The sequence below is a fragment of the Aphelocoma coerulescens genome, chromosome 2 (genome assembly GCF_041296385.1).
Source record: "Aphelocoma coerulescens isolate FSJ_1873_10779 chromosome 2, UR_Acoe_1.0, whole genome shotgun sequence".
Classification (NCBI taxonomy): domain Eukaryota; kingdom Metazoa; phylum Chordata; class Aves; order Passeriformes; family Corvidae; genus Aphelocoma; species Aphelocoma coerulescens.
Window position 1 is genome coordinate 34,260,592 of NC_091015.1, and position 26,787 is coordinate 34,287,378.

General features: G+C 41.3%; 1 protein-coding gene across 3 annotated transcripts; it reads right to left on the reverse strand.

Moving 5' to 3' along the window:
- Positions 1 to 3,628: 3,628 nt before the first annotated feature.
- Positions 3,629 to 21,223, reverse strand: LOC138106424 (asparagine synthetase [glutamine-hydrolyzing]). 3 transcript variants are annotated; one of them, XM_069006998.1, is made up of 12 exons: positions 21,160 to 21,223; positions 19,191 to 19,473; positions 15,717 to 15,954; positions 14,058 to 14,243; positions 13,654 to 13,755; positions 11,481 to 11,608; positions 10,588 to 10,714; positions 9,132 to 9,238; positions 8,687 to 8,787; positions 6,846 to 6,927; positions 6,426 to 6,581; positions 3,629 to 5,109 (listed from the first exon to the last, which is right to left on the reverse strand). In XM_069006998.1, the coding sequence occupies exons 2-12, from the start codon at positions 19,437 to 19,439 to the stop codon at positions 4,900 to 4,902; spliced, it is 1,686 nt and encodes a 561-aa protein (XP_068863099.1). In that variant the 5' UTR covers positions 19,440 to 19,473; positions 21,160 to 21,223; the 3' UTR covers positions 3,629 to 4,899. The 3 variants fall into 3 exon arrangements, with proteins under 3 accessions (XP_068863099.1, XP_068863100.1, XP_068863101.1); XM_069006999.1 differs by lacking the exon at positions 21,160 to 21,223 and adding an exon at positions 20,952 to 20,974; XM_069007000.1 differs by lacking the exon at positions 21,160 to 21,223 and adding an exon at positions 19,646 to 19,663.
- Between the last annotated feature and the right edge of the window lie 5,564 nt (positions 21,224 to 26,787).

Below are 26,787 nucleotides of genomic sequence, written 5' to 3' on the forward strand. Positions count from 1 at the left end.
TGGGTGGAGAGCAGCCCCAAGGGGAAGGACTTGGGGTGCTGGTGGACAAGCAGCTCACCATGAGCCAGCAATGTACGCTTGGAGCCCAGAAAGTTGATGGTTTCCTGGGCTGCACCAAAAGAGGTGTGGCCGGCACATCAAGGGAGGGGATTCTGCCCCTCTACTCCACTCTGATGAAACCCCACCTGGACTGCTGCATCCCACTCTGGGGCCCTCAGTGCTGGAAGGACATGGAGCAGTTGCAGTGAGTCCAGAGGATGCCACGAAGATGATCAGAGGGCAGGAGTACCTCCCCATGAAGGCAGACAGAGATTTGGGGCTGTTCAGCCTGGAAAAGAGAAGGCTCCGGGGAGGCCTTATAGCACCTTCCAGTACCCAAAGAGAGCCTACAAGAGAGCTGGATAGGGATGTTTTACAAGGATATTTAGTGATAGGACAAGGGGTAATGGCTTTAAATTGAAAGAGAGTAAGTTTAGATTAGATATAAGGAAGAAATTCTTTACTGTGAGGGTGGTGAGACACTGTAACAGGTTGCTCAGAGAAGTTGTGGATGTCTCATCCCTTGAAGTGTTAAAGGCCAGGTTGGATGGGACTTTGAGCAATCCAGTCTACTGAAAGGCATCCCTGTCCATGGCAGAGAGGTTGGAACTACATGATCTTTAAGGTCCCTTTCAGCCCACATTTTTCTATGATTCTATCATAATGTTCTCTTTGTATGACCATCTGAAATTCTGTGATCCACACATTAATCACAAAGAAAAAAGGAAAAACTAAAAACCCGAACAACTTCAGAGGTAAAATTAACTTATTCCCTAGTCCGGTATTGTCTTCCATCTTCCCTAGAACTGACATTTTTTACTTGTTCCAACTCACATTACTGATTTTTAATATAACTAGTTTTGAATTATCTCTAAATTGAATATTGAATGCCTTCAATACTAATGCAATTCAACTGTTAGCTGCTGCCTTAACTGCAGAACCAGCATGAGAAGCTCTGCACAACGTCTTTTGAGCAAGACCAAATTGAAAGCATTTTATTTCATGCTTGGCTTTATCCTTATTCTAATCAAGTACTTATTAAATTCCATTAAGCTCACGCACAAATCCCAATGACAAGCGTTTGTGAAGGAAGATACTAAAAGCAGAAGAGAGCCGGAAGGAGAGCAGGGTGGAGAGCATCTTCCCCAGGGATGAGGAGCTCATTTGCAAGGACGAGCTAAATAGAGGCTGCCATCTGCCGGCTAGAAAAAGAAAATTAGGAAAAAAAATTAAGAAATCATCCCGGAAGCATCTTCTCGATCCGAATTCAAATTTTGACAGACTCTTTGTGTCATGCTGAGAGAAACGTGGCTGCCCGTTGGCTTCTTGGGACACAAAACAGGGGACAGAATCAGCCCTTGACTCTCTTGCATACAAGAAACAAAAGAGTCAGGTGGACTCCAGGGTAGTTAACCTCTTTTGTTGTAGCTCATAGGATGACTGAAAGATCCAAACCTGAGCATAGTGCTGGAAAAAACTGGTTGCCCAGCCAGTTTTCTCTTATTGAAAGAGTTTCCAGGCAACAAAAAGATGGAAAGGGGCACTACAGAGAGGGGTGAGTGAAAGACCACAAACAGGTCTTAGAAAGCAGCTGTTAACGTACCACCTCCCCTAGCTATTAACCCCTACCAACTCGCAGGATAGCACAGCAGCAAAGACCACCTCTCTCTTCATTCTTCTTTGTCCATTTCCTGGGAACAAACTTTGTAAAGAAAAAATTAAAATTACTCTTTTACATTAAAATAAATTGAAATTAGTAAATAAAAATAATTACAATTGTGTGCGTTACCTGCATCCAGAGTCAGGCTCACACAAAACTTTCTAAGACTTTCCTAACTGCAGCCTTTCCATCAACCACAATGTCTATGAAGACACATAAATAAAAAGCAACAGGCCCCAAAGTTCCAAAATGAGGAACTGTGACACTCGTGGTGCAGGTGATGCATGCGCTTTGGCTATCCCATGGAGAGGCACTGAGGAGCACAGTGTAACTCGTTACAGAAATAAGCAGCCTCTCCCACACTGCAGCCACTCTGTCCTTTGACTGTTCAAAAGCCAGCTCAAACACAGGCCTACCTTGTATCAAATCCTCCTTCCACAACTTCTGTTAACGGGAATCGGAAGTTAGGTCTGTATCAGAACAAAGTAAGTCCACCCCTCCAAAGACTCTGATTAAAATAGGCTGCTTTTACACTTTTCTGTGATTTTAAACACAGGTCCAAAAATTTTACATAATTTCAAACCATCCCACACAAAAATCTCTGACCAATGCACTAAGGGTCCCTAAAGTCCTGCCAAGTGTTCCTTGGATCTTACATGCTGGTTTGTACTGGGGAGCTTCTCTAGAGAGCCACTGTCAGGGGCACTGGGATGTGGCACAGTCAATGAGGTTCCACACAACCAACCAATAGGAGGCTGAAACAGCACATAGGCTTCATTAAAAAGATGAAGGGCATGGCCCTCACTGGGCAACCTTAAGCACCTGGCAGGTCTCATACCCTGCTGTGCTCTCTTTGGAACTGTTAATTTCTCCTTCAAAAGGAGGAAAGATTGCTGGGAAAACAAAATTTAATTACTTAATTCAAATTAAAACAAAACCACCCCAAATCAATGAAAAACTCCATACATTCTTTTAGCTACTTTGCAAGAACCCTACAGTCCTGCAAGACAAGCAACTACTCATCTCTGCCTTCCCCATCCCCATCCGACACAATACTCAAACCAATACACTCAAGCTGTCAGAACAGTCCAGCTTAATTTTATTCAAAAGAAACAGAGTGAGAAAAAGAGGCCACCACATCAGGAATAAAGCTGGAGGAAAACTAGACAAGACAGCAGTGCACCCTGGATCTGCATCCTGTTCCCTCCTGTGACAAACAACTACAAACATCTTGTAGCTAGCAGATGATCCAGAGTAGCTGGATGTTTTTGTCTTACATTTTCTTTTTTGTTTTGTCTTTTTTTGCCTCAATTTTTATTTTAAAGGATAAAAAGAGAAAATATAGTATCACGGAAACCAAAAAGGCTGTAGAATTCCATACATGGAGAAGGAATGAACGAGTTTTACACTCAAAAGACCTTTACCCAGGCAGCAAATACCGTATTCTTCCTCTGCACATCAGTAAAAAGCTAAAATAACTGAATCATCAGTCTAGAATATTGCCCTGATATATAAACATCCAATGGATCAGGAATTTTTAAAAATTTAGCTGGATTTCCTTGACTGCTGCAATGTTGCAGCAGAAAGTACATTTGAGCAGTGACCCCAAAATGTGTTTAGCCTATTTTCACTTCAGGCAAATGCTGTTTTCTTACCTCAGTCTTGAAGTTTACAGTGAGTAGTAGATATTATCTTTACAAATCAGTACCTGACCGCATACTCTAAACTCCTCTCTCAAATCAACATATCCATTACTGCTTCAAAGACATCCAAAAAGACAAGCACATGGCCCTTAAGTGAAGAAGGCTGCAGGAACATATTACAGAGAGCTCTCAAGTGCAGCGGTGCCACCGAAAGGTCTCAGTAAAGTTTCTGGGTTACAGACTCAAATGAAGGATTAGAGTGGAGCAACAAACAGACAACCAGTCATTTTATGAAGGTTTTAAATCAGAACAGCTTATATTTTATCTTTTAAATAAAAAATGGCTTTGGTTTCCTAGTCAAGAGGGACAATAAAGCACACTTGTTTTCATAAAGAGCATGATGCTAATCAAGTCAATCTGCGGCACACATACATACTTCTTGACCACCCTTATATTTAAGTTACCTTCACAAAAGTAGCCCCCACAACTAAGCAGTTAATAAAAAGTTGTCTTGGGTAAAAAATCAGGTGTTTTTTTCAGTAGAGTATTAGAAGTTCTTGTGATTTCTGAAGCAGCTTTTCCCCCATTTTTCCAAGCAAGGCGTCTGATGATCCCATTGTTGTCAGCAATGTTTTGTCCAACTGCAGTCTATGGCTGACACGCTCAGTTCACCCACAGTTGGCCACAAGCAGTTCAGCAGCAGCAGTCGACCTTTTCATCATACAGGTGGGAAAACTCTCACAACAAATGAAAAATTTCTTAAAATACTTATTCATGCAATTTCCATCAGACTGATACACTTCACCCAGTTAACACGATTTTTTCAAGAATAATAAATACATTAAAAAATGGAAGTCCTTGAGTTAGAAACAAAGACATAACTTGGCTTCTCTTATCTATTCTGCTCTTTGATAACAGTCTTTTGACTGTTCTTTACAGAACAGACAACTGGTGGCTTCACAGTAACAAAAAAGATTGCCATTCTTTTAATTAACACCCAGCACCACCCCTATTATAAACTACAGTAAGCATCTCTGCATAGCTATGAATATCTAAATACTTTTTGAAAACTAGACCAAGGTTTTCAGGAGTGTGTAGAAGGACATTCAGAATAGAATAATATAGAGACTATCCAAGTCCCACAGACAGGAACACAAATCACTAGATAGCAAGGGTCCAATTCCCCTTTGCTCAGAGAGTCAGCAGCAGTTTGCATCCCTCAGCCTGATTCAAGTCCTCAAAATAGAGCTCACATTAAAATATATTAAATGACTTCAAGGAAAATTAATACCATCAAGGTTACATAAGGAACAGAGCTGTCAAATAAAGTAGTCCCTTGTCCAGAAAGTATTTTCCCATGAATTACAAAGGTTTGGTACAGCAGCATAAGTTTTTAATAGTACACTAACAACAGAAAGCTGTCATTTCCAATAGCATTGTCAAAGTACATCTTAAAGATGATTTAAGCTTTAGGTTTGCATAATTTGTTTGGTTTTCTTAAAGCAGAGTGCACACAAAACGCTTGTAGCACTTTTATTGGGGGATTATTTGAACAGCCTATTCTTGGGTATCCGACTTGTAATGCTTCAATGTGCGTGCAGAAGGATCAGTAGCTTTAACCCATCTTGGCATCCAGTAGTGGGGCAGCCAGCTGCTCCGCCCGCAGTAGTGCTTTTCAAAGATCTGGCGGTAGTAATAACTTTCTTTTGTTTTAGGAGGATTGAAAGGATATTTCTCTGCTGCCTTCTCCAGTAAAAGGTCATCAACCTACAGACATAAGCAAAACTCAAGTTAAGCTGCAAATATCTTCAACTTTTAAAGACACCCAAGGATTCACCCACCACTGAATATCCACAGTTTTGAAAAAAAAAAAAAAAAGTCTATTCTAGAGGCACAGGTTTGACAGGTCAAACCTTTGTCACGGGCTCACTTGATCTTTATGAATATGCAAATGTATTTCCAGTGCTGTTGGTATTTCTCTGCATGACAAGGGAAGCCCATTTCTCTGGGTCACAACCACCTTTGTTAGTGAGGTCATAGACATTTCTTTCCTACCCTTCCTTTGCTGTGAAACAAGTTGAAAAACTTAACACAGTCATTTTGCCCTGTAAGTGGCTTCCTAGGTTGTTTTCATAGCTTGGGGAACAGGTGACTTTGTATAACCACACTCTTAGCAACAAAAGACCTGGGATGCAGATGCAAAGACACCTGCAGTTGCTAAGTTGGCTGAGAAAGGGAGGATGAATAGTTGCACCAGTTGAGGCAATTTCAATGAGCAGCTTCCACTGCCAACATGCTGCCTAACTTTTCATGTCTGTGAAATAGATCTGCTGCTCCTACAGCAATACAGGCTCAGAGCAGGCAGCACAACACTTTTGCCTGACCCAACTACTTTCTTGCCTGAGGAAGCACAGAAAGAAAATGGGGAACACAGAGCTGGTGGTAGGACAGACAAGCTGCCATCAACAGGCTTGACTACACATATTTCCATGTTATGGAGCTTTGCTGTAAATAGGGTGTTATTCCTTCCTCTCCATGATTAAACTACCTCTACACTCCAGAGAGGATTATCCCTTGTACAGAGTCAAAATGCTGTAAGTCTTCACTGGTTAACAACGCACGCAGAGGCTTTAAAAAGCAAAAGGGCTTAGCTAGGGATGGCTTTGAAAAACTAATGACGCAAACGAGAAAGTACATTATAAAGTCATTATGTTGTTACTCAGCTGCAGAGTAAGTTCATGCGAGTGCCTTCAGCTGAAGCAGCTGCTTTGCCCGTAACACAGAAATTGTGTTTGTTGATGCACAATCTAATTTGCAATCCAGAAACTTAAATGATGTTCATTTCCTCACACAGTCATTTCTGGCAGGGTCTAACGTTTCTTTGTAACTAGGATCACGAATGCCTTTGACCAACTCAGATATCTAGAAGCACACTGATTAAGATTTATCTTACTCCTCCACCAGGAAGCTCAAGTTAACTGTTATACCCAGCTTTATTCTCTCAACTAAGCATGTGAGCTGCCTCCCATTGGCAACCATATCTAACAGACCTAAGTGAGAAAGGAAAAAAAGTGTTATTGTACCTGTTGATCAATATAGTCCTGAAGAATCGAAAACCAGGATTTCTTTACTGACGCTATACCATCACTGAAAGCTTCCTTGGGTCTCCAGAGAATTTCTTTGGGAAGTAAATTGGAATCTTCAAACGACAATCTTAAAAGGTATTTTTCAATTCCATTCTGTTTCCAGAGCAAAAAACAATGTCATGAGTCTCAGGAATTGTAATGCAAAGATCTGGATTTAAACACTTATGAAATAGTTTCCCTTCAGAAGTTTTGCTCAGAAAAGGGTTCCCAGTAGCCCAACAATTCAGTAAGTACTTTAAAGCATGCTTGATTTTGGGTGGAGGACTTAACCATCGAATTCAGCAATCTGGTCATGCTTAGAACATGTATCAGTGAATTTGTAAACTTTCACTTGGATCCAACCCTAGTTTCACGCACCTTTGGGATTCGCAGTTCTGCTGGCAGAGATAAATAATAAGAAGTAAACCGATGATCCAAAAATGGGACTCTCAGTTCAAGACTAAGTAGGGGGAATAAATAGAAAAGATACTGAATTAATCCAACAAGTCATCTACTTACAAATTCCACAGCAGCTAAGCTTTCCCAGTCTTTCACATAAACACCAGGTTCTGCTTTTACTTAGAAGAAATTTCACTTGCATATTTACGACTACCAGATTCTAATTCACCGATTTGTAAAGTGTATGGTCTACACAGATTGAAGACTATGATGTTTTATAAAGCCATATGCTGGGCAATTTATAGTACCCTGAATTTACAGACTACAGTCCTACAGGATCTGCAACAACCATTGCAACACGTATGCAAAAGCACATTTTAAAAAATCCTCTCAGAGTCACTCACTAGGAGTGCATCAGCATTTGTAAATATATCACAGAACCAAGCAAGGACTTCTGCTGTCATTTCTGAAATTCACGTTTGTGTTTTCAAGAAACAACAAAAAGGAGCCCTACAGCATTCACACTAGTTCTCTCCTATACCAGTGGCAGATACACACATACAAAGCCTTCCCACTTTTGTATACCACAGCTTCTAAGGACACAGAAGACAACAAAAAAATGACAGTAACTGCATCTTCAGCAGAAATGCTGTCCAGCTTCACAAGTGAAAGGAGATGTTATACTGCACCCTAGTAATTTCATTGTCTCTTTAGTTTCTACTGTGATAAAAAGCTTCAGCTACATCAAGTAATACCCACCTTACCAAAAAAACCCCAAATGAACCCAATACTGAGTATTCAGTAATCAGATACTGAGGGCTCCATTTCTTCATATACTGACAAGATTTGCACTGCAAGTCTTTCCTTATAGTTATTCTTGTTCCTAACTGATAATGGTAGTTTCATCCTTTCCTCTCTACTCTTAGTTCCTCTTCCTTTTCTCCAAAAATCTGAACTCCTTAAATTCTGTTTTAATTTGTTAATGAGGGTTCTTTCTTCCTAGCAGTGCTGTGCAGCAGGGACCAAAGAAAAACAAAAGCAGCCAGCATGTGATATTAAACAGCCTTTCAAGTGTGGCACGAAACAAATTATGAGACAAATGGCAGTTCTCCAGCACTTTCCCCAACTTTTTAATAGGAAAGAGAAACATAAGAAAATTGTAAAAAGCTGGGCAAGTCATTTAGTGGTGGGATCAATATACAACAAAAGCTTCCCAATATCTAAGTCGTTTGCTTTGCCAAAGGTACCATCTTTTTCTTATCTATAGACAGCTTTCCAACATTATTCTCGGTTAAATTAATCTATTTTTTTTAGTAAAATGCTTCTGTTTAGTAAAATAATACTATTTTCTACAGCATTCAGTTTGGAGATTCTTTAAGGTATCAGTTACACAGATTGTATACTGATACCTCTTTATTACAGTCAGCTATCTGACTAATGCACATAACTTTTCTCTTTTCAGTATGTTGTTTTAGTACTGATGATCATCGGATTCAAGATTCCTCTTTGTCTAAACCTCCAAAGACCCCAAAGTCAAATACAAGTTTGCCTTCCCTCCTTAACTCTGAATATTTGTATTTCTAATTCACTGCTTCTGTAAAGACCAGTACAGTCCCAGACAAAAAAAGTATTTCAGTTGGCAACACAGTGGGCCCTATAGTCACAGATCAGATTAAATCTGGCAGTGTGCTTTACTGTTGCTCAAATTCCTTCAGGCTACAACTTCATGTTGGTATACAAATCCTCAGCAATCTTTTCCTGCCTAATCTTCTTTTGCTTTTAAGTTATGAGTGCTCAGCATCCAAGGGAATACATTTTACCCATGTGCTGCAGTAGTTCTGTCTGCACGAAGTACATCAAACAGGTAGAGCTCTTTCAGAAGCCTCTCACTCTCTTCTGCAGCTTCCTCGGGAGACGGCGCCTGAAAAGAAGCACAGCATGGAGCACACAGGTGGAACACAGCTGCACTGAGGGAACCATTGCTGGCTGCCCTACATTTGAATTGTAGCGACCACCAAGTGATCTCAAACTCAGCAAAAACTACATACTAACAGTCTCAGGAATTGCTGAAGATTAAGAAAGCTATTTTTTAGGTGATTATGATGTCTGAGATGATCCCCTGGATTTTAAGCCACCCCAGAAGAAAAACTCAACAAATATACAGTTGTGACAACTCTCAAACATCACATCTTGAAATCTCAGAGATGTTCTGTTGAAAGGCAGAACAAGCAGCTCAACGGCATTCTCTATAGTGAATGTACTTACCTTATGGAAATATATATATCCTTGCGTCAGCTCATCTGATCCTTCTCCTGAAAAAATGACCACACTGTCTGTTTTCTTCCGAATATATTTGGAGACAAGATACATACCTTAAAAAAAAAAGGATAAAGTTATTGAAGTACATCTACATACATGATGCTATATACAGCTAGTAGTTTTAAATTTAGCATTTTAGAAATTTGTCTCCTACACTACTTTCTTCTGTAGCAAACAACTAATGCAAAGTAGCATCTCATTTTTACTCAAAGCAACCAACAGCCACACTAAGTTGGTGCTGCAAATATACCTCAACTGTGTATTTACACTTGGCCCTCAAATATACCAGAAAGATGTGTCTACTTATGATCCTGGGAACACTGGAGGATTCCCGTGGGAACACACACAGGAGTTGTTCTGACCCAGTATGAAATTAAGCGTATTAATTCCAGCACAGTGCCGAAGAACCTTTCTAGCCTTGGAGAAAAGCAAAAGTTGATGTTTAACTCTCTGCCACAGAATTGAACTGGATGAAGCCCTTTTTTCAAATTTTTTTGTAAAGATTTATTTATTAAACAGAATTATGCCTTCCACTCAATGCATCTCTCTGAATGGCACGCTTTTGTAACAAAAGTATTACAAATCTAATGAAAAGGATCTAGTTCATTATTTCTTATACTAAGCAGCAAATCACAAATTAAAAATGACAGAAAAAGTTTGCTCTAATTTTTAAAGAAACGCATTCATTATTTTACATTGCTAAATCCCATCTTCATGGACAAAATTCCACACAGGGAGTTCAGTTTTGAAAATTGTGCTGCCTATTTGGCTTCATAACTCTTTTGTGACGTTTTAGGATGACACAAGATTAACTGGGTAAAATGCTGTAGCTTGCATTACGCAAAAGGCCCCACTGGATTAGGGGTTTTTCCCTCTTATCAGGCTGGCATCACTTTGTTAGAAGCTGCTGATGACTTCCTTCACTTCTTGGAATCAAACATACATTACAAGAACCTGTGTTACTAAACCTATGTTACTAAAGAGCAATAATAAATACTTCATGTTAGTATTAAAAATATGCAAGGAAAGGGTAACTATGTTATGCTATCATAATATTCAATACCTCAGAACACCTGTGAATTTCTCCCTTCCTCCAAGGTTCATACTTACTAGAGCAGAAAACTTAGACCTGTAGATCTAATGTTTCTTCTTTATGTAACTCATTGTTTTTCATCTCAAAGCTTCAAGAACGGTTCTTGACAGTTGTTTTGTGCAGTCAGGGACTTGCAAATAACTGCTTTTGCCTCAGTGTGGTATCACAGATCAGACTGGGGAGCAGAACTTTGGAGTCCCAGTCCCCAGGTTCTGTGCCAGCTAAAGGATCTACCAGATGAACATGTCGGTTTGCATAAAATTTTATTTGGGTGATATAAACCAAAGATTGCCATTAAAAAAACCTTACCAATAGAAGCTCTTATTGTTGTTATATCGTAGGTTTCCAATGAGAAGATAACCTCCTCTATTGCCTGAATCCCCTCTTCAGTACTAAGTATTACTTCATGATGTTCACTGCCTATATGTGCTGCCACCTGTTTGCAAAAAGTCAAAACAATGCATCGCTTTTCAACTAAAACATTTTATAAACATACATTGTGTTTAAAGAAAACATTTATTGAAAGCACCAGCTCCCTTCTGCTACAGTGAAAATTATTACATTAGACCAAGAAAAGACATTACTTAGCAGCTCTTTGACTTGCAGTGATGTGTTCACCAGAGAGAACATCGTCTCCTTAATTACAGTGTTCAATCATGATTGCAACAGACCATCCAGCTGCTTGCCTAAAACATTAACAGAATCTGTAGAGACTCTAAATATTCCAGATATCTGCCCTTAAAGGAAAAAGCAGCACAAAAGTAATGAAAGCCTGCACAGTACCCCAGATGCCAAATGGTTTGTACCAAGCTGTTAATTCAGCAAACTGATAATTAACTTACAATACTTAACATATATACAAATGCCTTAGTATAGGAACCCCAGCATGGAGATCTACCCTAAAACCCAGAGGGAGAACTGAGACAAGTCCAAAGTACAATCCTTTTGGCAACAATGCAACAGGGACTCCATCATGAAAGTCTTCCAAATGCAAGAGAAAACAGGTAAGGTTCCAGCTGCTTCTTTTGTAAGATTAAGCAGCAAATGTTGTACCAAATGACTTACTGCAAACTGATCTACATCACGGCAATAAAGGAATATGCAGTGTTACTATTAATGCCATACCATGAAGTTAGCACCATTAATATACACTGTTTAGCATTCAGTAGCTCAGAACAAACTGAAAGCAAGGCTTAAGGTACCTTCCTGGCAGCAAGTAAGTCAGGACTGTTTTCCATTCCAATTGCAAAGGTTTGTAATGGATAATTAATGTTGATTTCTTTCATCAGTTTCAGAAGAACGGCTGCAACCAAACTGGAATCTAAGCCCCCTGCCAACAAAACAAATCATCTGATTAGGTGTTTGAATGATGTCTTGCTTTCCCCTTAAGGAATCTAGATACTGGAATCCTGTAAGTGGGCTTAATTAAGCTGTGTGAAGGTACTTCTCATACAAGTGCACATTTACCTCTGCTTAATAAAAGAATCAGGCAACTATGATGGAACATCTTCAGTAACAGTTGTTTTGTTTGGTGTCAGAAGCATCAGTGGAACTCCTTCTTTAAGATGAACAGAAAGTGTACTAAACACATTGTACCACTTGAGATTATGCCCCTTCTCAGCTCTGCTAAAATGGGATTTATTCTTCATTTCAAAACCACGCCCCATCTTCCTCTCACCTACACATTTGATAGCCTACTGATAGGACTATGGATTTTTTTTGTTTGCAGTAAGTAAAAGAACAGAATTAAGTAAAAGAACAAAACGCTTAGTGTAAGGGTTCCACTCTTCTCCAATCATTCTTTTTTTCCCTCCTCTTCTTTCTAGAGGAGAGTAAAAGGATTTGAACAGTTTGGAGAACAAGCGAAAAATAAAACTAAGAGATGCACAAGCTCTGTAGATGTACTCTAAGGATCCACCTTCTTATTAACATGAGCTAGTTCTGCTAATTCTTGGCTAGTTCTACTTGCTGTTCTCCTACAAAGTACTGAGCAAAACACAGTACCCGTTTGCCCACATCTGCCTGCAGTTCTGATAAGCATTAGGCAAAACCCTCTTCTCTTTGTTTCCTATAGCCTGCATGTGTTTCTTCAGCTAAGTGCATTAGCATCAATTCCCACCCTGATCCCCTTTGTGGACATGCTATCTTGTAAAAAAAATATTTCCTGTCGAAATTACACGCAAATTCTAGAAAAGGAGAGCACAGAAAACAGAGTGCTCAGGATGAGGAAATCAGGAAAATGAAAACCTGAGTTTTCACTGTGAAGTTGAAGAACTCCCTCTGTGATTGGAAACAAAAGCAATTCTCTGTGATGTTCCAAGCATACTCAAAATTTTGAAGCACTGAGATACTCTGGTATTATTTATACCAGCACGGGCACTTAGTTTTGTTGCTTCCTCCATGTGCATCTGAGGAGCTGGTGACTGCCTTCTAATTTGATATTTGAAATTTGGGGTTTAAACAAGCTTTTTTACTGAAACTGAGATCTTCCAACTCTGTGTATCTTCCTGTTTAATTTACCTTCTTCCTACTTTTTATGATTGCATAGTAAAGAAATGGTCTGGCAGTATCTCCTGGCCAGTTCTCTCATTCAGATGCACATTTAATAGGGTTCATGACAAATGAGTGTAATTACTGTTGCTCAGTGAATGCATGAAAAGTATTTCAGAACTCTAGCCACAAGTACCAAGTGCTACACAAACACAGGAAATAAGGTGTCAGACCCATGGTTACAGAGCCTTACTTCTGTGAAGCACCTCTGTAACACTCAACCATCAGACCACAACAGTGATCAGCTAAGTCAGTGAACAACTTCCTGTGCCACAAGCTATTACCTTATCTGCAAAAGAGTGTAGCAAATAATTTTGGTCCAGATGGTCTCCTGTAATACGGTAAATTAAGGAAGTTTAGGATGAAGACTAAAGCAAAGGTGGCAAGTAAGAATTTCACTTCCTCCTGCTTCTGAAACATGCCAAGGCTTTCTTCTAGGTTCAATCTGCACAAAGTGAATGTAATAATTACATTTTCTTTTTAGACACCAACCTAACTCTAAATCTCATGTATTTAAGAATACATTGAGTGATTTTCAATAGGAATACTATATTTATTTGCCTTCTTTTAAAATGCTCAGTGTCTCAATAAGCCAAGATCCCAGCCCAGAGTAAACTTTAAAAGCATAAGACTTTCAAGATACTTATAAATTGGAAAACTTTATTCCAAACTAACAAGTTCTCTGTTGCCTGTTCTAAATGCAAATGAAGATTCAGATCACTTCAGGTACATCGCAGCAGAACAGCCAATATATTTTCCTTTAACTAGTAGAGGATGGGGAAAAGAGAGAGAAGGTACACAATCATTGTGGTTCTTGCTACTTACCTGACAGAAGACAACCAATCCTTCTGTGAGCCATCAAACGTTTTCTAACAGCATTTTCAAATAGAATCCGGATGTTGCTTTTCACTGTTTCAAGGTCAAAACCTGCTCAAAAAAGAAAAGAGAAGGGCAAAAAATGTCCAAAAAGTGTTCCTTAGACTTTGTGGGATGATGCTAACTAGGAAACAAAGATATTTGTCTGAATCTCCTTTGATAACAGGGACACTCAAGTCCATCTTTGTACATGACTGCCTACAAAAACAATTCAAAAGTCCCTACATTTTAAAGGTTCTTCCAGGTTGTTTTCTTTCTTAAATGGTACTTTTTAAACCAATCAAAGCAAATTTTACATTCAAAGACTATGATTTTTTCACTTTTAAATAAGAGTAAAATCTTTGCTGTACTACCTGAAGGCAGAGCTTCCACTGTATCACATGCAACATGGAGTGGTTCATCTTTGCAGCTATGAAATTTTACTAATTCCACTGATGCAACCTTGCCAGAGGGCTTTAAATCCAACACTTCATAATGACCCGGAAGAAATGGTTCCACTTTAGAACATAAGGATGTTGAATGCTTTAAGTTGATAAGTCCTACACATAAAATGGGAAAAAAGAAAAATGTCAGAGTTTTTGACTTAAAATGGTTAAATTATACCTCACTCAACAGCCTCTCTATTAAAGCTATATACAAATATTTTCTCTGGATCCTAAACCTGGTATTAAAAAAATATCCTTTTGAGTCACCATCAGTCCTGGCTAGAGCATGATTCTGCTTCTGGCAGGATGTACACATAGATCTGAGCCATCTCAAGCTGAGGCAGATAGAAGAGAAAGTAAACCAGCAAGTTTTACTAATTGGCAAGTAGCAATTTATCCCTGTGGGCACTAGGAAGAGCACTTTTCTAACTGACTACATGATGTCCAGGTCAAGGTATAATATGCTTAGGAGAATTTAAATGACAATTATAAACTAATTTTGCATTTAAAATTAAGTGTAGTCAAGCTAACAAGGGGTTTGCAATACAACATCATTGTAATGACTGCTTAATTGACATCTATTTAGTGATTTCAAAACTCCTCAGTTCTCAACTGATCTACTCCACTGCTATTGAATGCCAGGTATCAGACTTGTAGCCAAACCTCATTTCCATTCCCCATGTGAAAAAGGATATTTTGTACCTGCTGGTCACCTGGATGCCCCTTGAGGGACAGAATTGTTGTTAGAGAGAATTTGTTAGAATTTGTTGTTAGTGAATTACTGACCAGTAATTCACTGTGATTGTTATAGGACACAGTCTCCAAAACATTCACTTCCCTTCTTCCTTCCCAAGCAACAGAAATGGTGCAGCTTTTAGTATTACTACATAGTACTACTATTAGAAGAGTCAACCTACATTGGAGTCTGGTAATAAAATAGACAGACAATAAATGGGAGAGAAATAATCATAAAAGTCAATTTTAGCCAAAGTGCCTTTTAGGCACTCCCTTTTGACACTGTTTGGATTTGTTTATGATAGTGCCAAGACTAGAGATAATTACTTTAAAAGAGAACACAGTGATGTGTCATCTCAAACAAAAAAAATGATCATCAAATAAAGTATGTGATTCTGGTGAATTACCCAATGCTGCAGTAAATTTCAGGAGGGTTTCAAAATTCCTGGCTTTTACAGATTAGCAGTTCTCTGGCATAATTACTTAGTTCACTACATAACACCAAGACCAAAGTCTAATATAATTTATTGTAGCATAAGTCTAGTCTAAGTCAACAGACTATGTTTAACTCTGGCCTAACATACAACATCTTGAATTCAATACTGCTATGACTCCAGAACACAAAGAATTCTCGTTAAATAAGCAAGTTACTTTAGAGATATTAAGGACAATTAAACATATTGGATGTCTTATTTTAATGATGTGTAGCTCTTATACTACTAAGTATAGCTCATCTATTACTGAACTTACAGTTCATTTTCTCTTCACACCAAGAAGAAAAGCCCGACAAAGAAGTTTGTCTCCAACAGCAATACCTAAGATTACTTAGGCACTAAACACAATTGGCTTTACCTTTTGCCTCAGAACAGACACCCAAAAATCCATCATCAGTCAGCACCTTAAACAGTGGCCTGACTCCATAGGTATCTCTCGCCAGAAACACTTTTCTATTTGCAGTGTCCAGAAGGATGAAAGCAAATACACCATCTAGCATGGATGCTGTTTGTTCTATTCCTCCTCTGTTGTATAGATGAAGGATAACCTCACCATCCACTAATGTTTGAAAGTCAAATCCAAACTGCTTCTGCAGCTAAGAAAAAAATATAAAGAAAACCATAAATAAGCATTTGCAAACATTGGCTGCTTAGTAATTGTTTCATATGAATAATCTTGTATGTCAAATCACAGTTTAGAAGTTATATAAATATTTCTGTCAAAGAAGGAAAGCTTTTGTATTCAAAGCTGTACTGGGTTTGTGTGGCCAAACTTTGGTAGTGGAGGGACTACAAGGGTGGCTTCTGTGAGAAGCTGCCAGAAGTGTTCCCCACATCTGGCAGAGTCAATGTCAGGCGGCTTCAGGACAGACCCATCGCTGGCCAAGGCCCAGCCAATCAGGAATGATAGTAATGCTTCTGTGATAACATATTTAAGAAGGAAAAGTTACTGTGCAGATGCAATTGCAGCCAGAGAAGAGCGGGGTGAGGCTATGTGGAGAGGAAAAGCCCTGCAGACAACCAAGGTCTGTGGAGAAGGAGGAGCAGGAGGTGCTCCAGGTGCCAGAGCTGGGATTCCCCTGCAGCCTGTGGTGCAGCCCACGGTGAAGCAGCTGTGCCCCTGCAGCCCATGGAGGATCAGAGGGATGCAGAGATCCACCCACAGCCTGTGGAGGAGCCCCATGCCAGAGCAGGTGGATGCCTGAGAGGGGGCTGTGAACCCATGGGAGACCCATGCTGGAACAGGGTCCTGGCAGGGACCTGCCAACCTGCGGAGAGAGGAGCCCATGCTGGAGCAAGTCTCCTGGTAGGGCTTGTGACCCTGTGAGGAACCCATCCTGGAGCAGGCTGTGCCTGAAGGACAAGCACCCCATGGAAGAGTGACCTACACTGAAGCAGTCTGTGGAGAACTGTTGCTGTGGGACAGACTCAAGCTGAAGAAGTTTGTGGAGGACTGTCTCCTGTGGGAGGGACCCCACAGTGGAGCAGGGGAAGAAATCTCCTTCAGCAGTGGCAGAGCATCATGTGATAAACTGACCATAACCCCCATTTTCTGTTTTCCTGCTGAGGAGGAAAAGATAGAGCTCAGGAAGGCAGAAGAGGTGGAGCGAAGGGTTTGTTTTAAAGGTTTGTTTTATTTCTCATTATCCTACTCTGATTTTGTTGGTAATAAATTCAATTTAATTTAATTTCCCCAAGTTCAGTCTGTTTTACCCATGACAGTATTTGGTGAGTGATCTCCCCCAGTCCCTAACTCATGAAACTTAAGTTGTATTTTCTCTCCCCTGTCCACTTGTTGGAGGAAAGCTTTGGTGGGTACCGGGCATCCAGTCAGGGGCAACCCACTACAAAAATTTTACTCAGGATCATCTCTTAGGCAATGAGACTGACACTGCAGTCTTAAGCAATTCAAATTAAGGCAAGTTTTCAGGGAAATACTTCTGTCTGAGGATGTCAAACTGCACTAGCCAGAAGTGCAGAAGCACTGGTCTTCAGAAGCACTAGCACTGTTTAAAAAAAAACCCCGAACTCAAAACACATAGACACATGCAACATCTCTGCAGAGTAAAGTACTTTGGAAATAATCTTTGGTTTACTTATGCAGTCACTGCAATTCCTCAGTGTTTTTTTATGCAGAGAATTTCCTTCTGCCTAATCTTCCTCCATTCCTCAAACTAGCTCCTTCACTCTGCCTGTGCATATAAAATGGGGGAGGAAGAAATTAGCCATCAGACTTAAGTCAGACCAACTATTCTTCATGTTCTTCTGGTGCTACTCTTAAAAGTCCTTTCAATACATACAAAACAGAGGGAAAGAGAGGGTTTCATTAAAACTAACAAGCCAAGAAACCTCACAAAAACAATGCTTTAACATTTTAAGTTCTTTGGTTTTAATTGTTACTTATGGGGCAGTCTTAGATCAAATTGAGTCAATGTTAAAATAAGTAAGTCATTACCCTAAGGAAGGCACCTGTTTTACCAACGATCCTTTCCTAGGTAAAGGATTTCAGCCACAAGCTTGAAAGAAAAATCTCATTATAAAGAAAGAGGGTACATAATGTAGTGACAACAACCAAACAAATTCCTGTAGAATTTAAGTGTTGCACAATTAAGGTACCCTTAGGACGGTGCATAGCATGACTGAGAGTAATTCTTACTGCTTTCAACAGCAGAAAAACCACAATGCAAAACACTGCAAGTAATACAGACTGTTGGTACAATACATTTCACATGTACTGCAGGGCAAAGTCTCACCCTTCAAACAGCCAAATACTTGAACACTGGGGAAAAAAATATAATCTCCTTCCTATTCAGTCAAATTCCCAATGACGTTACTGATGTCACTGATGTGACCGACTGCAGCCTGACTTGTCTTAAAAAATGTGACGTTAGAAATGTTGTAACATTAGTATTAGAAATGCTATAATATCTCAGATTATTCATACGTTTCTGATGATACCACACAGTATATGATACATTTTACACATTCATTCAGCATGATTCAGAAGCAGACACAGTTTTAAGCTGCTTTATACATCAAATTTGGATGATCTGAATCATCTTGCCAAGTAACACAGGCAGTATGGACATCTCAGCACAGGGACGGAAGAACACTGACAGTGTTCAGCAACAGCATCACATCCATCAGGGACATTTAGAAACTTCAGGAACTAAACAGAGTTGCTGCTTGTTTTGTGCCTAAGAGACTTAGGTGGCTCTCAAAAACCCCACAAAAAATCTGACTTCTTCTGCAGACACCTAAGGACTTTTGTGGCACACTGGAAACATCTCCCTAAGCTTATTCTTTTATATAAATACGTAAGCATGCATACTATGCATCACTATATCTTAAGTGACATATCCCATCTAGATTGAGATGCAATAATAAGAATGCAATACCCAACAACTTGGGAGAATGACAACCCAAAACAACTGAAGAGCAAGACAGTCTGAAAGCATTAGTATTATGAAAAGAGAAGAAGGGGAGAAAGAGGCTTGGAATTCTCCTCCCCAAGAGACAATGAAGAATGTGTCTTAACTTTCAACTGAACAAACCTGAAGATGCAAATATTTACTGCCCTTCTTATCAACTGAAAAGCGATTTCTCAGTATTAAAGATTAGGTATGTTGCTAAATAAGCTACCAGATTCATAACTCATTGAGACAATTTACTTCCTTTTAAATACTAGTTCTTTGCTAACTTTCAAATTTTTTTCTGATATTCTTGTCCAACACATTTTAAAGACATTCTGAATATCCACTAGTCTTGAAATTGAAAAAAAAAAAAAGAAATAAATTTTTTTTAATTGCCTTATTATGTATACAACACTTACCTGTTTGAAATTGTAGATTTCTCCATTGTAACACAGCCACAGGTATGGGAATTTCTTCACACGGATAGGCTGCATACCATATAACTGATCAACAACTGCCAGGCGGTGGAAACCAAAACAGCAGTTGGTGAAACCATTGACGTTCTCAAAACGAAATGCATCAGGACCTCTATGTGCTATCTTCATGGCACTTAGACACTGCACAGAAAGGCACTCATCGCTCCCAAACAGGGCCCAGATACCACACATTGTGAGGCTCTTGTTCTACCTGCAAGCGGAGAACCTGTTCAATAGAGATATAAACACTGTAAGCAAGAGCTGACACTGTGTATTGGGTCTGGCTGGGAGGGAGTTCATTTTCCCCTCAGCAGCCCTCATAGTGCTGTGTTTTGTATTGGTGTCACAGCACTGTTTTGGCTACTGCTGAGCAGTGCTTGCACAGCATCAATGCAAACCAACATTTCCCCCTCATCAAAAGGGGCAGGCAGGAGGCAAGCAGGATCTTGGGAAGCAACATAGCCAGGACAGCTGGTCCAAACTATCCAAAGGGATATTCCATATCTGATGTCTGCCCAGATAAAAAATCTAAGGGAAAGGAGGATAAAGGGGGAGCAATTACTACATGTGCTGAAGCCCTGCTTCCCAGAAAGTGGCTGGACATCACTTGCTGATGGGAATGAGAGAATAAAATCTTTCTTTTTCCCTTTGCTTGTGCATGATCCTCACTTTTCCTTAAGTAAACTGCCTTTATCTCAACCCATAATGTTTTTTATTTTTCATTATATTTTCTTGTCCCTTACCCCATCCTGCTGAAGAGGGAGTGATAGAGTGGTTTGGTGACCTGGCATCCAGCCAAGGTCAATCCACCACACACCTAAAAACCACAGATAACAGATGTAGGCTATTAATCACTTAACCTTCAAGAGGCCTGATCAAAAGAATAGCAGACTTTACTAACACGAAGTAAAGCCTGGCTTGCTCAAAGTATGATAAGCAAATCTCAGCCAGCAAGAAATTAGGTTTCAATTTTACCTTTAGATACAGCAAGGCTGTCTATGACTTTTTTTTTTAATAGAGCACAAATAGAACAAATCATTACTGGTCATAGAGTATGATCCGTTGAAGTAACATCATCTGAGCAGAAACATTAACCGTCCTTTCAGTTTGTCGCTTTTACATACAAAGGGGGTTTATAACAAAGAGGGAGGCTCTTTAGCAAGACCTGTAGTGACAGGACAAGGGGGAACTGTTTCGAACCAAAGGAGCATAGTTTTAGACTGGAGCTCCCTATCAGCAGCGTGGCAGGCCCAGATGGCAAAGCTGTGGAGGGAGCAGGGCTGTTGCAGTAGCTCCCCCTAGCACGCTGCTGCAGCCCCGGTGCCTCTGGAGATACACACCGGCCTTGTAGCTCTCTGAACCCTGACCCTAACAGGGCAGCTGGGCTGAAGCTGGGGAGCTCCAAATCAAGTGATATCGCTGGAGACATCAGCCCAACGCGGCCATTAGGGTTAAGGTTCAAGGAGCCACAAAGCCTACAGCTACAGGGACCCTGGGGATGCAAAAGGCGTGCCAAGGGGAGCGCGGCACTGCAACAACACTGCTCCCCCTCCACATCTTTCCTATCTGGACAAGCGATGGCGCTGCGGACCTCAGCCTCACCACATGGAGCTGGGCTTTCCCACCATCTGGAACGTCCTCCTGGTAACCCACCGTCCCCGGGCGACAGCGGACACCCAGGGCAGGTTCCCTCCGCGCGCGTACCCGGTCCCGTCGGGCCCCTCCACACGGCCGCCCCCTCCTCCAGCGGCTGCCGCGCATCCCGGGCCCGCCGCCTCCTCGCCAGCCGGCGGCAGGAGGCCGAGTACTGCGGCAGCTCCCCCGGAGGCCCCCGACAGCAGCCCCTCCGGCCGGCCCTGCCCGGCGCGGCCCCGGACCGCGCCCCCGGACCGCGCCCGCCCCGCTGCCATACCCGCTGCTGGCCGCCGGCGCACGAAGAGCCGCCGTCCGTGCCGCGGCGGAGGATGGAGGAGGCGGCTCCCGCCAGCTCCGGCTCCGCCCCCGCCGCCAGCTGCTGTTGAAACACGCCGCGAAGTTTCATCATGCGCCTCCCCGTCCTGCTGTGCCTGCTGGCGGGGCGGGGGGAAGTACGGTCTGGGCCCACACCCGTGGCCGTATCTCCCTCTGCAGCCGCCCCGCGGCAGGGCAGGCGCTCGCAGGCCGAGCAGTGCCGGCTCCCCGGGCCGCTGTGAGGGGAAGCGTACAGCGGCAGGCACCGCTGGGCGCTCTGGGTATTGCGGGCTCAGGCGGGCGATTTGTAGCTGTGAGAAATCCTGTCCCTGCAGGTCTACTCCGAGGCGTGCCTTGTGTGGTGTCCAGCGAGAAGAGCTATGGCACTGCCTTAAAGCTCCTTTATTTGGTTTGAGAGGGGTGAGTGCATGCGAAGCTCACACCTTTGGAAGCATTTGCCGAGGATGTATGATTTTTCTGTGCAAAACTAAGTTCTGAATCATAGACACGATGGGTAAAACAGGATTTAGTGGTTTGGTGAAAAATACTCATTACTGTTTATCTTCTGTGAGATAAGAATTAGGAGAAACGCAAAGCAGACACCAAACTTGAGAGAATATAAAGAAGTTTATTAACAGACCTAGAAGAGGGAAAAAAAAAATTATACCATACCTTCAGAACTCTCCTCCTCCCCCCACCTTCCTCCCTTCTCCCACTGACAACGTAAAAAGACAACCCTTAAGATGTTCAGTCTGTTTACCACTTCCATAATAACCTTGTTCAGTCCATTTAGAAAGAGAAGTCTCTTCTTGCCCGTGCTATGAAAACAGTATCACAACGAGACAGCCACCCACTTCCAAATATTGTTCAGTCCATTTAGGAAGAGGAGTCTCTCTGCTCACATGTGAGTCCCTTCCCCCAACTTGCAGCTTTTCCCACAACTGCTTTCGAGGGTCCACTCTTGAAGGTTTTTGGGGTACAATTTTAAGGTTGAGCTGTTCAGAAACAAGAACAGAGGCCCTTCTCCTTGCCTGGGAGCAAAGGGTCTTCTTCATCTTCATCTTTAGGATTATCTCTGGGAGCATCTCCAGGAACTGAGGTTTCTCCTTTCCCATTTGGAGCAAAAGTCCTCCTCTGGTCCATCTCTCCCTGTCCAAACTTCTCATGAAATTACAGCTGCGTCAGCATCTGCCTATCTCAGCGCAGGTGCTTTTGCTGACGAGTTGAACACTCCACCCCCCCATATCTTCATGAAATTACAACAGGATACTCTGATATATCATAGCTTCACAATGGAATTTCAGCTTTAAGCATCTCCTCTTTCTCTTCCCTCAGGTTTTCAGCTCTTCACAGCAATAAAAGGGTTAATCTCATCTCAGCCTTGCAGCTGGAATTTTTGCTTATCGCAGTGGAGGGGGGGAGGAGCCGAGCAGATCTGGCTGCCCACAGCAGGGCTGTGGGGGGATTCCATGGGTGGAACAGGGCCCATCAGCTCCAGGATGGCCGTGGCCTGGCCCAGCCTGGCCCGAGCAGGGCCTGGCCGGACCCACTGGCCCCCACACGGGGCCTGCAGCCACCTGTCCCAGCACCGGAAATGAGAGAGAGCTTGGGGGGGTTGTCTATTCTTAGTGTGTATCACAGAGGTGGTCACAACTTTAAGTGGCTTAAAGAATTGTCCATATTCAAACTGGCCAGCTGATAGGTTCTGTCAGGTCCCAGAGGAGGCTGTAAGAAGAACATCACTTCTGAGACTCAGCTTGCTAACCTATGACACAGGATCTTGGTGCTTACCTGAACTTCATTATTGGACCGTTTTGTCTATTTGTCTTGGAGAGTGCTAAAGTAAATTAAATTCAACTCTGAATATTAGGATGTGAAGTCCTAAATATAAACCCGAATTCTCCATGTATACTTCAAGAGAGCAATTAGTAATTCATATGCAGTGTGCTTTCATAGGCAGCTTTAGTGGAGTTACTGTAAAACTGCAGTGCTGTGCATAAAGTTCTTCAGGTCATGCAGTTTGTCAATACTAAGTGTGATCTGTGTGTAGAATTTTAAAAGGACCTTTAAGAAGCCATTAAAAGGATATTTTTAGGCTTCAGAAAGAAACATCTATTGAAGAATCCTGTGCATGAGAAGTAGAATCCAGTGCTGATCAGGAATAAATGTAGGATGTTTCTGTTCTGTACAGCTTCACCTGAACTCAGGCAGCCTGCATATGCCATGTGTGCAGTTCCTAGAGCTGGCACTGCCTGGAAGGGCAGAGTTAAAGTGTGTGCAATGGCTCATGGAGTCACCACTCACAGAAGAGGAATGGTTGTGCTGAGGAACACCTTATATCCTGAGGTTTTTTCCAGAGATCGAAATGTCACTGCATTTTGGAAAGCTACAAGAAATAATAGACAAACCTTGTACTAGCTTAGGTTGTTTTGGGGGGTTGTTTTTTTGTTTGTCAGAGGCTTTTGTAAGCAGCCTTTCTTTACATCTTCTTTTCCCCATGCAGAAGAGATTTTTGGACGGGTCTGCTTAGGCTCAAATTGTGGTCTGGGCATTTTCATTGATGGTTCATAACTGTTGAATTCCTGGTTCATAGCTAGATCTCATAGAGTGCTTTATGATAGTAAGTCACAAACCATTGCTACAATAAAAATCTTTTAATGGAGAAACTGAAGCAGGGAGAGTGAGAAGTGACTTGCAGAAAGCGACTAGGTAAGGCTGGATAGGCACAGCCAGGGTAGAGTAAAACCTCCCAAGTCCTCATTAAAGTCCTCATTAAGCCTGCATCCTTAGGGTGCACTGGGTAATAGCCACATATTTATCCTACCTTTTACTATCATTTCTAAAAACTGGGGATAACAGGGATAACTGCTGCATTTAACTATTTCTTGCATGTTTAATGCCAAATTTTCATGAAGTTGATGGTGTTATATATAGGACTATTGGCCGAAATACTGCACATGATCTGTTTTTTAATATCGACAGTGTTAGTGTTTGGTAGTTATAAAAGTGCAAGAAAAAACTGATATGTCCTTGGCCTTTTCTCTACTATTGTCAAGTAGCCCATTATAGTCTGTTTATATTAAGCCTCATTCTTCAATATCCAGTCTTTTCTTTCAGCATATCCACAGACAGCACTAGATGTAATTACACCTCAGTCTCTCACCTGTGTTCTTCTCAAGTCACATCTTCCCTCTCAGTTTTCTCATTCCTGCAGACATTATAATGTGTAATAGTTTCTCCAAAGCATTGTCTTCTCTACTCGACTCTTCTAAAGTTGATTTTTCCTTACAATTTTGTTGAAAGAAAATTAAATTGCTTCTAGCTGTGTTGAGAGAACAGGTTTGCATGTAAATATTGGATGCCATTAGTAGCTAGGAGACCTTCCGCTTTGTGATATGTGTTTAGTACTTGAGAATAACCACCTGGCCACAGACTAAAACCATTTAATAATGGCTGAAAAACCAGAAAGTAAGAAAGTTCCTGTTTAATTAATTAGGAAGTGCTTGCATTAGTTTTGTTTCTAGTTAGCTGAGATGAAAGGCTAATAGGTTTCTCTGAAGGCAACAGGTGAATGAGTAAAATGTCAACGTTAACAGTTAACCCAAAGCTAACAGGTAAATTAATACAATGTGGAATGAACTGGTGCAGCCTCATGACTTACACTGGTCACTGTCAGCTCAGCTCTCATCTGAGCATTTCTCATAAATGAAGTCTGTGCTCCTCATTTTGTCCCATTAAAGATGAGTAGCTTTGCTGCATCTGTTGGATGTGGTGCCATCAGCATGCTTGGAAGACTGGAAATATCTAAGCTCTGTGAGATTAGTAAAATGTGTTTGGAGAGGAGACAGAACTGAGGGAAAGGGGAGAAGTGGAGGCTGTGCTTAACAAAGGCATATGGTGAAGGTCTTTCGCTTTCACAGCAATGAATAACAGATTATGAGCCTGTGGTACCAAGGGTTTTACAGGGCATAGTCCCCTGAAGATAGCCCTCATGAGACGGATTTTTGCATGAGAGAACACATTTCAGTTGGTTTTGTCATTGTGGCTCTCCCAGCTCTCTGCTCCCATCCTTTGCTCTCACTGGAGCTGTGCAAGAAAACAAGATCTGAAGTGGAAAACAATGGCAAGACTCAAATATTAGAGAAAGACTTTCCCTTTTCTGGCATCATCCAGTGCACATTCTCTGGAGTTTCTCAGGCAGGAATTGAACGTCTTTTGCTGATGGTGAAAGTTGCCACAAGTGGATTCATGGGCCAGGTCATTAAGATGGGCAGGACTGTAAAACACCCAAAATTCTATTTGTGTGTCTCAGCACAGCCTTGCACCAGCTCTTTGCACAGAAATTACTAGAGAAGAGGCATTCTGCACCCTACCAGGCCACCTACTTAGTCATGGACTTTTAAAAATGCTTTATCACCAACAATTTGAGGGAAAAATTGAAGATTCGGGCTGTGGGAAGAAGGATGTATCTTGTCTACACTTTCAGGACTCCCTTTGCAACCAGTATCCATTTTTAGCTTGGACCAACTGCTCTCAATCTGACCTTGAACACATCCCAAATTGTAATACCAAGACTTGTCTTTTCCTTCTCCTAACTTGTGTAGTAATGGAGGTGTGGGAATAGACAATTCCAAGTTTCCAGATGCCTCAAACTATCCTTTTCAGCATTCAGTGACTGAATGTTTTCTAGGACAGGGACTTAGCTAGAAAGCAGAAGGGTGTTTCTCCTAATGGAGCTACATAGAAAGATCCATATACCATGGTGGCATTGGCAGCTCATTATACTGAGATAGATCAGTGGTGGGCAGGGCTCAAGGAAAGGTGGAAATCAGTTCCTCCTCAGTCTCATGGATTGACATAAACAACATATCTCATATCTGGCTATCTTTCAAATATAGAGGCTTGTTGGATACATGTACCTTCACCCAGCAACAGTTGTAGTGACAGGTGTTCTGCTAACACATCTGGCATTTGAAATGCATGTTTGTATGTCGAGGATATGCATATGCAGAGAGCAAAGGCCTTTGCCTATATTGGTTTTCCTTCCCCAAGAGATGGTAACACTGTGTGCTCTTAAAGTCTGAGTGCTTGCACTCAAATTCTCAGGTAGAACCATACTTTAATTCCTGAATAGAGTAAAAAATGAAAAGAGAAACTGTCAAATTCAAAAGCTGTTTGAAGATCCATAGCTTGAAGTAAGGTAGGCTCCCATTTGTATCATTTAGTCTGGCTTTTACCCAGAGGGACTATATCACATGCCAGCAAGCTTGCAGCTTTTAAATAACTTACTGACCTAACAGAGCTCTTTGTTCCTTTAATTTTGAATTTGTTTATTTTTCCTGTTTTTTCTCCTCTGTTCTTTTCCTTTCAAAGACATTTAAAGGACATACAGTCTACTTGTCTCTCCTCCAGACAAAATCTTTTTTTTCATAGTATAAAAAGTAGTTGTCCCACTGGGAGTTCCTGTTGCTATAGTCTCTCTTATTTAATCCTTTTTCTTTTCTTCCTGCTTAATTATGTTAAGCTTCAAAACTAATAATACTTGCTCTGACCTCGGAGTTAGAAAGGTCACAGCACTGCTGAGTGTTGA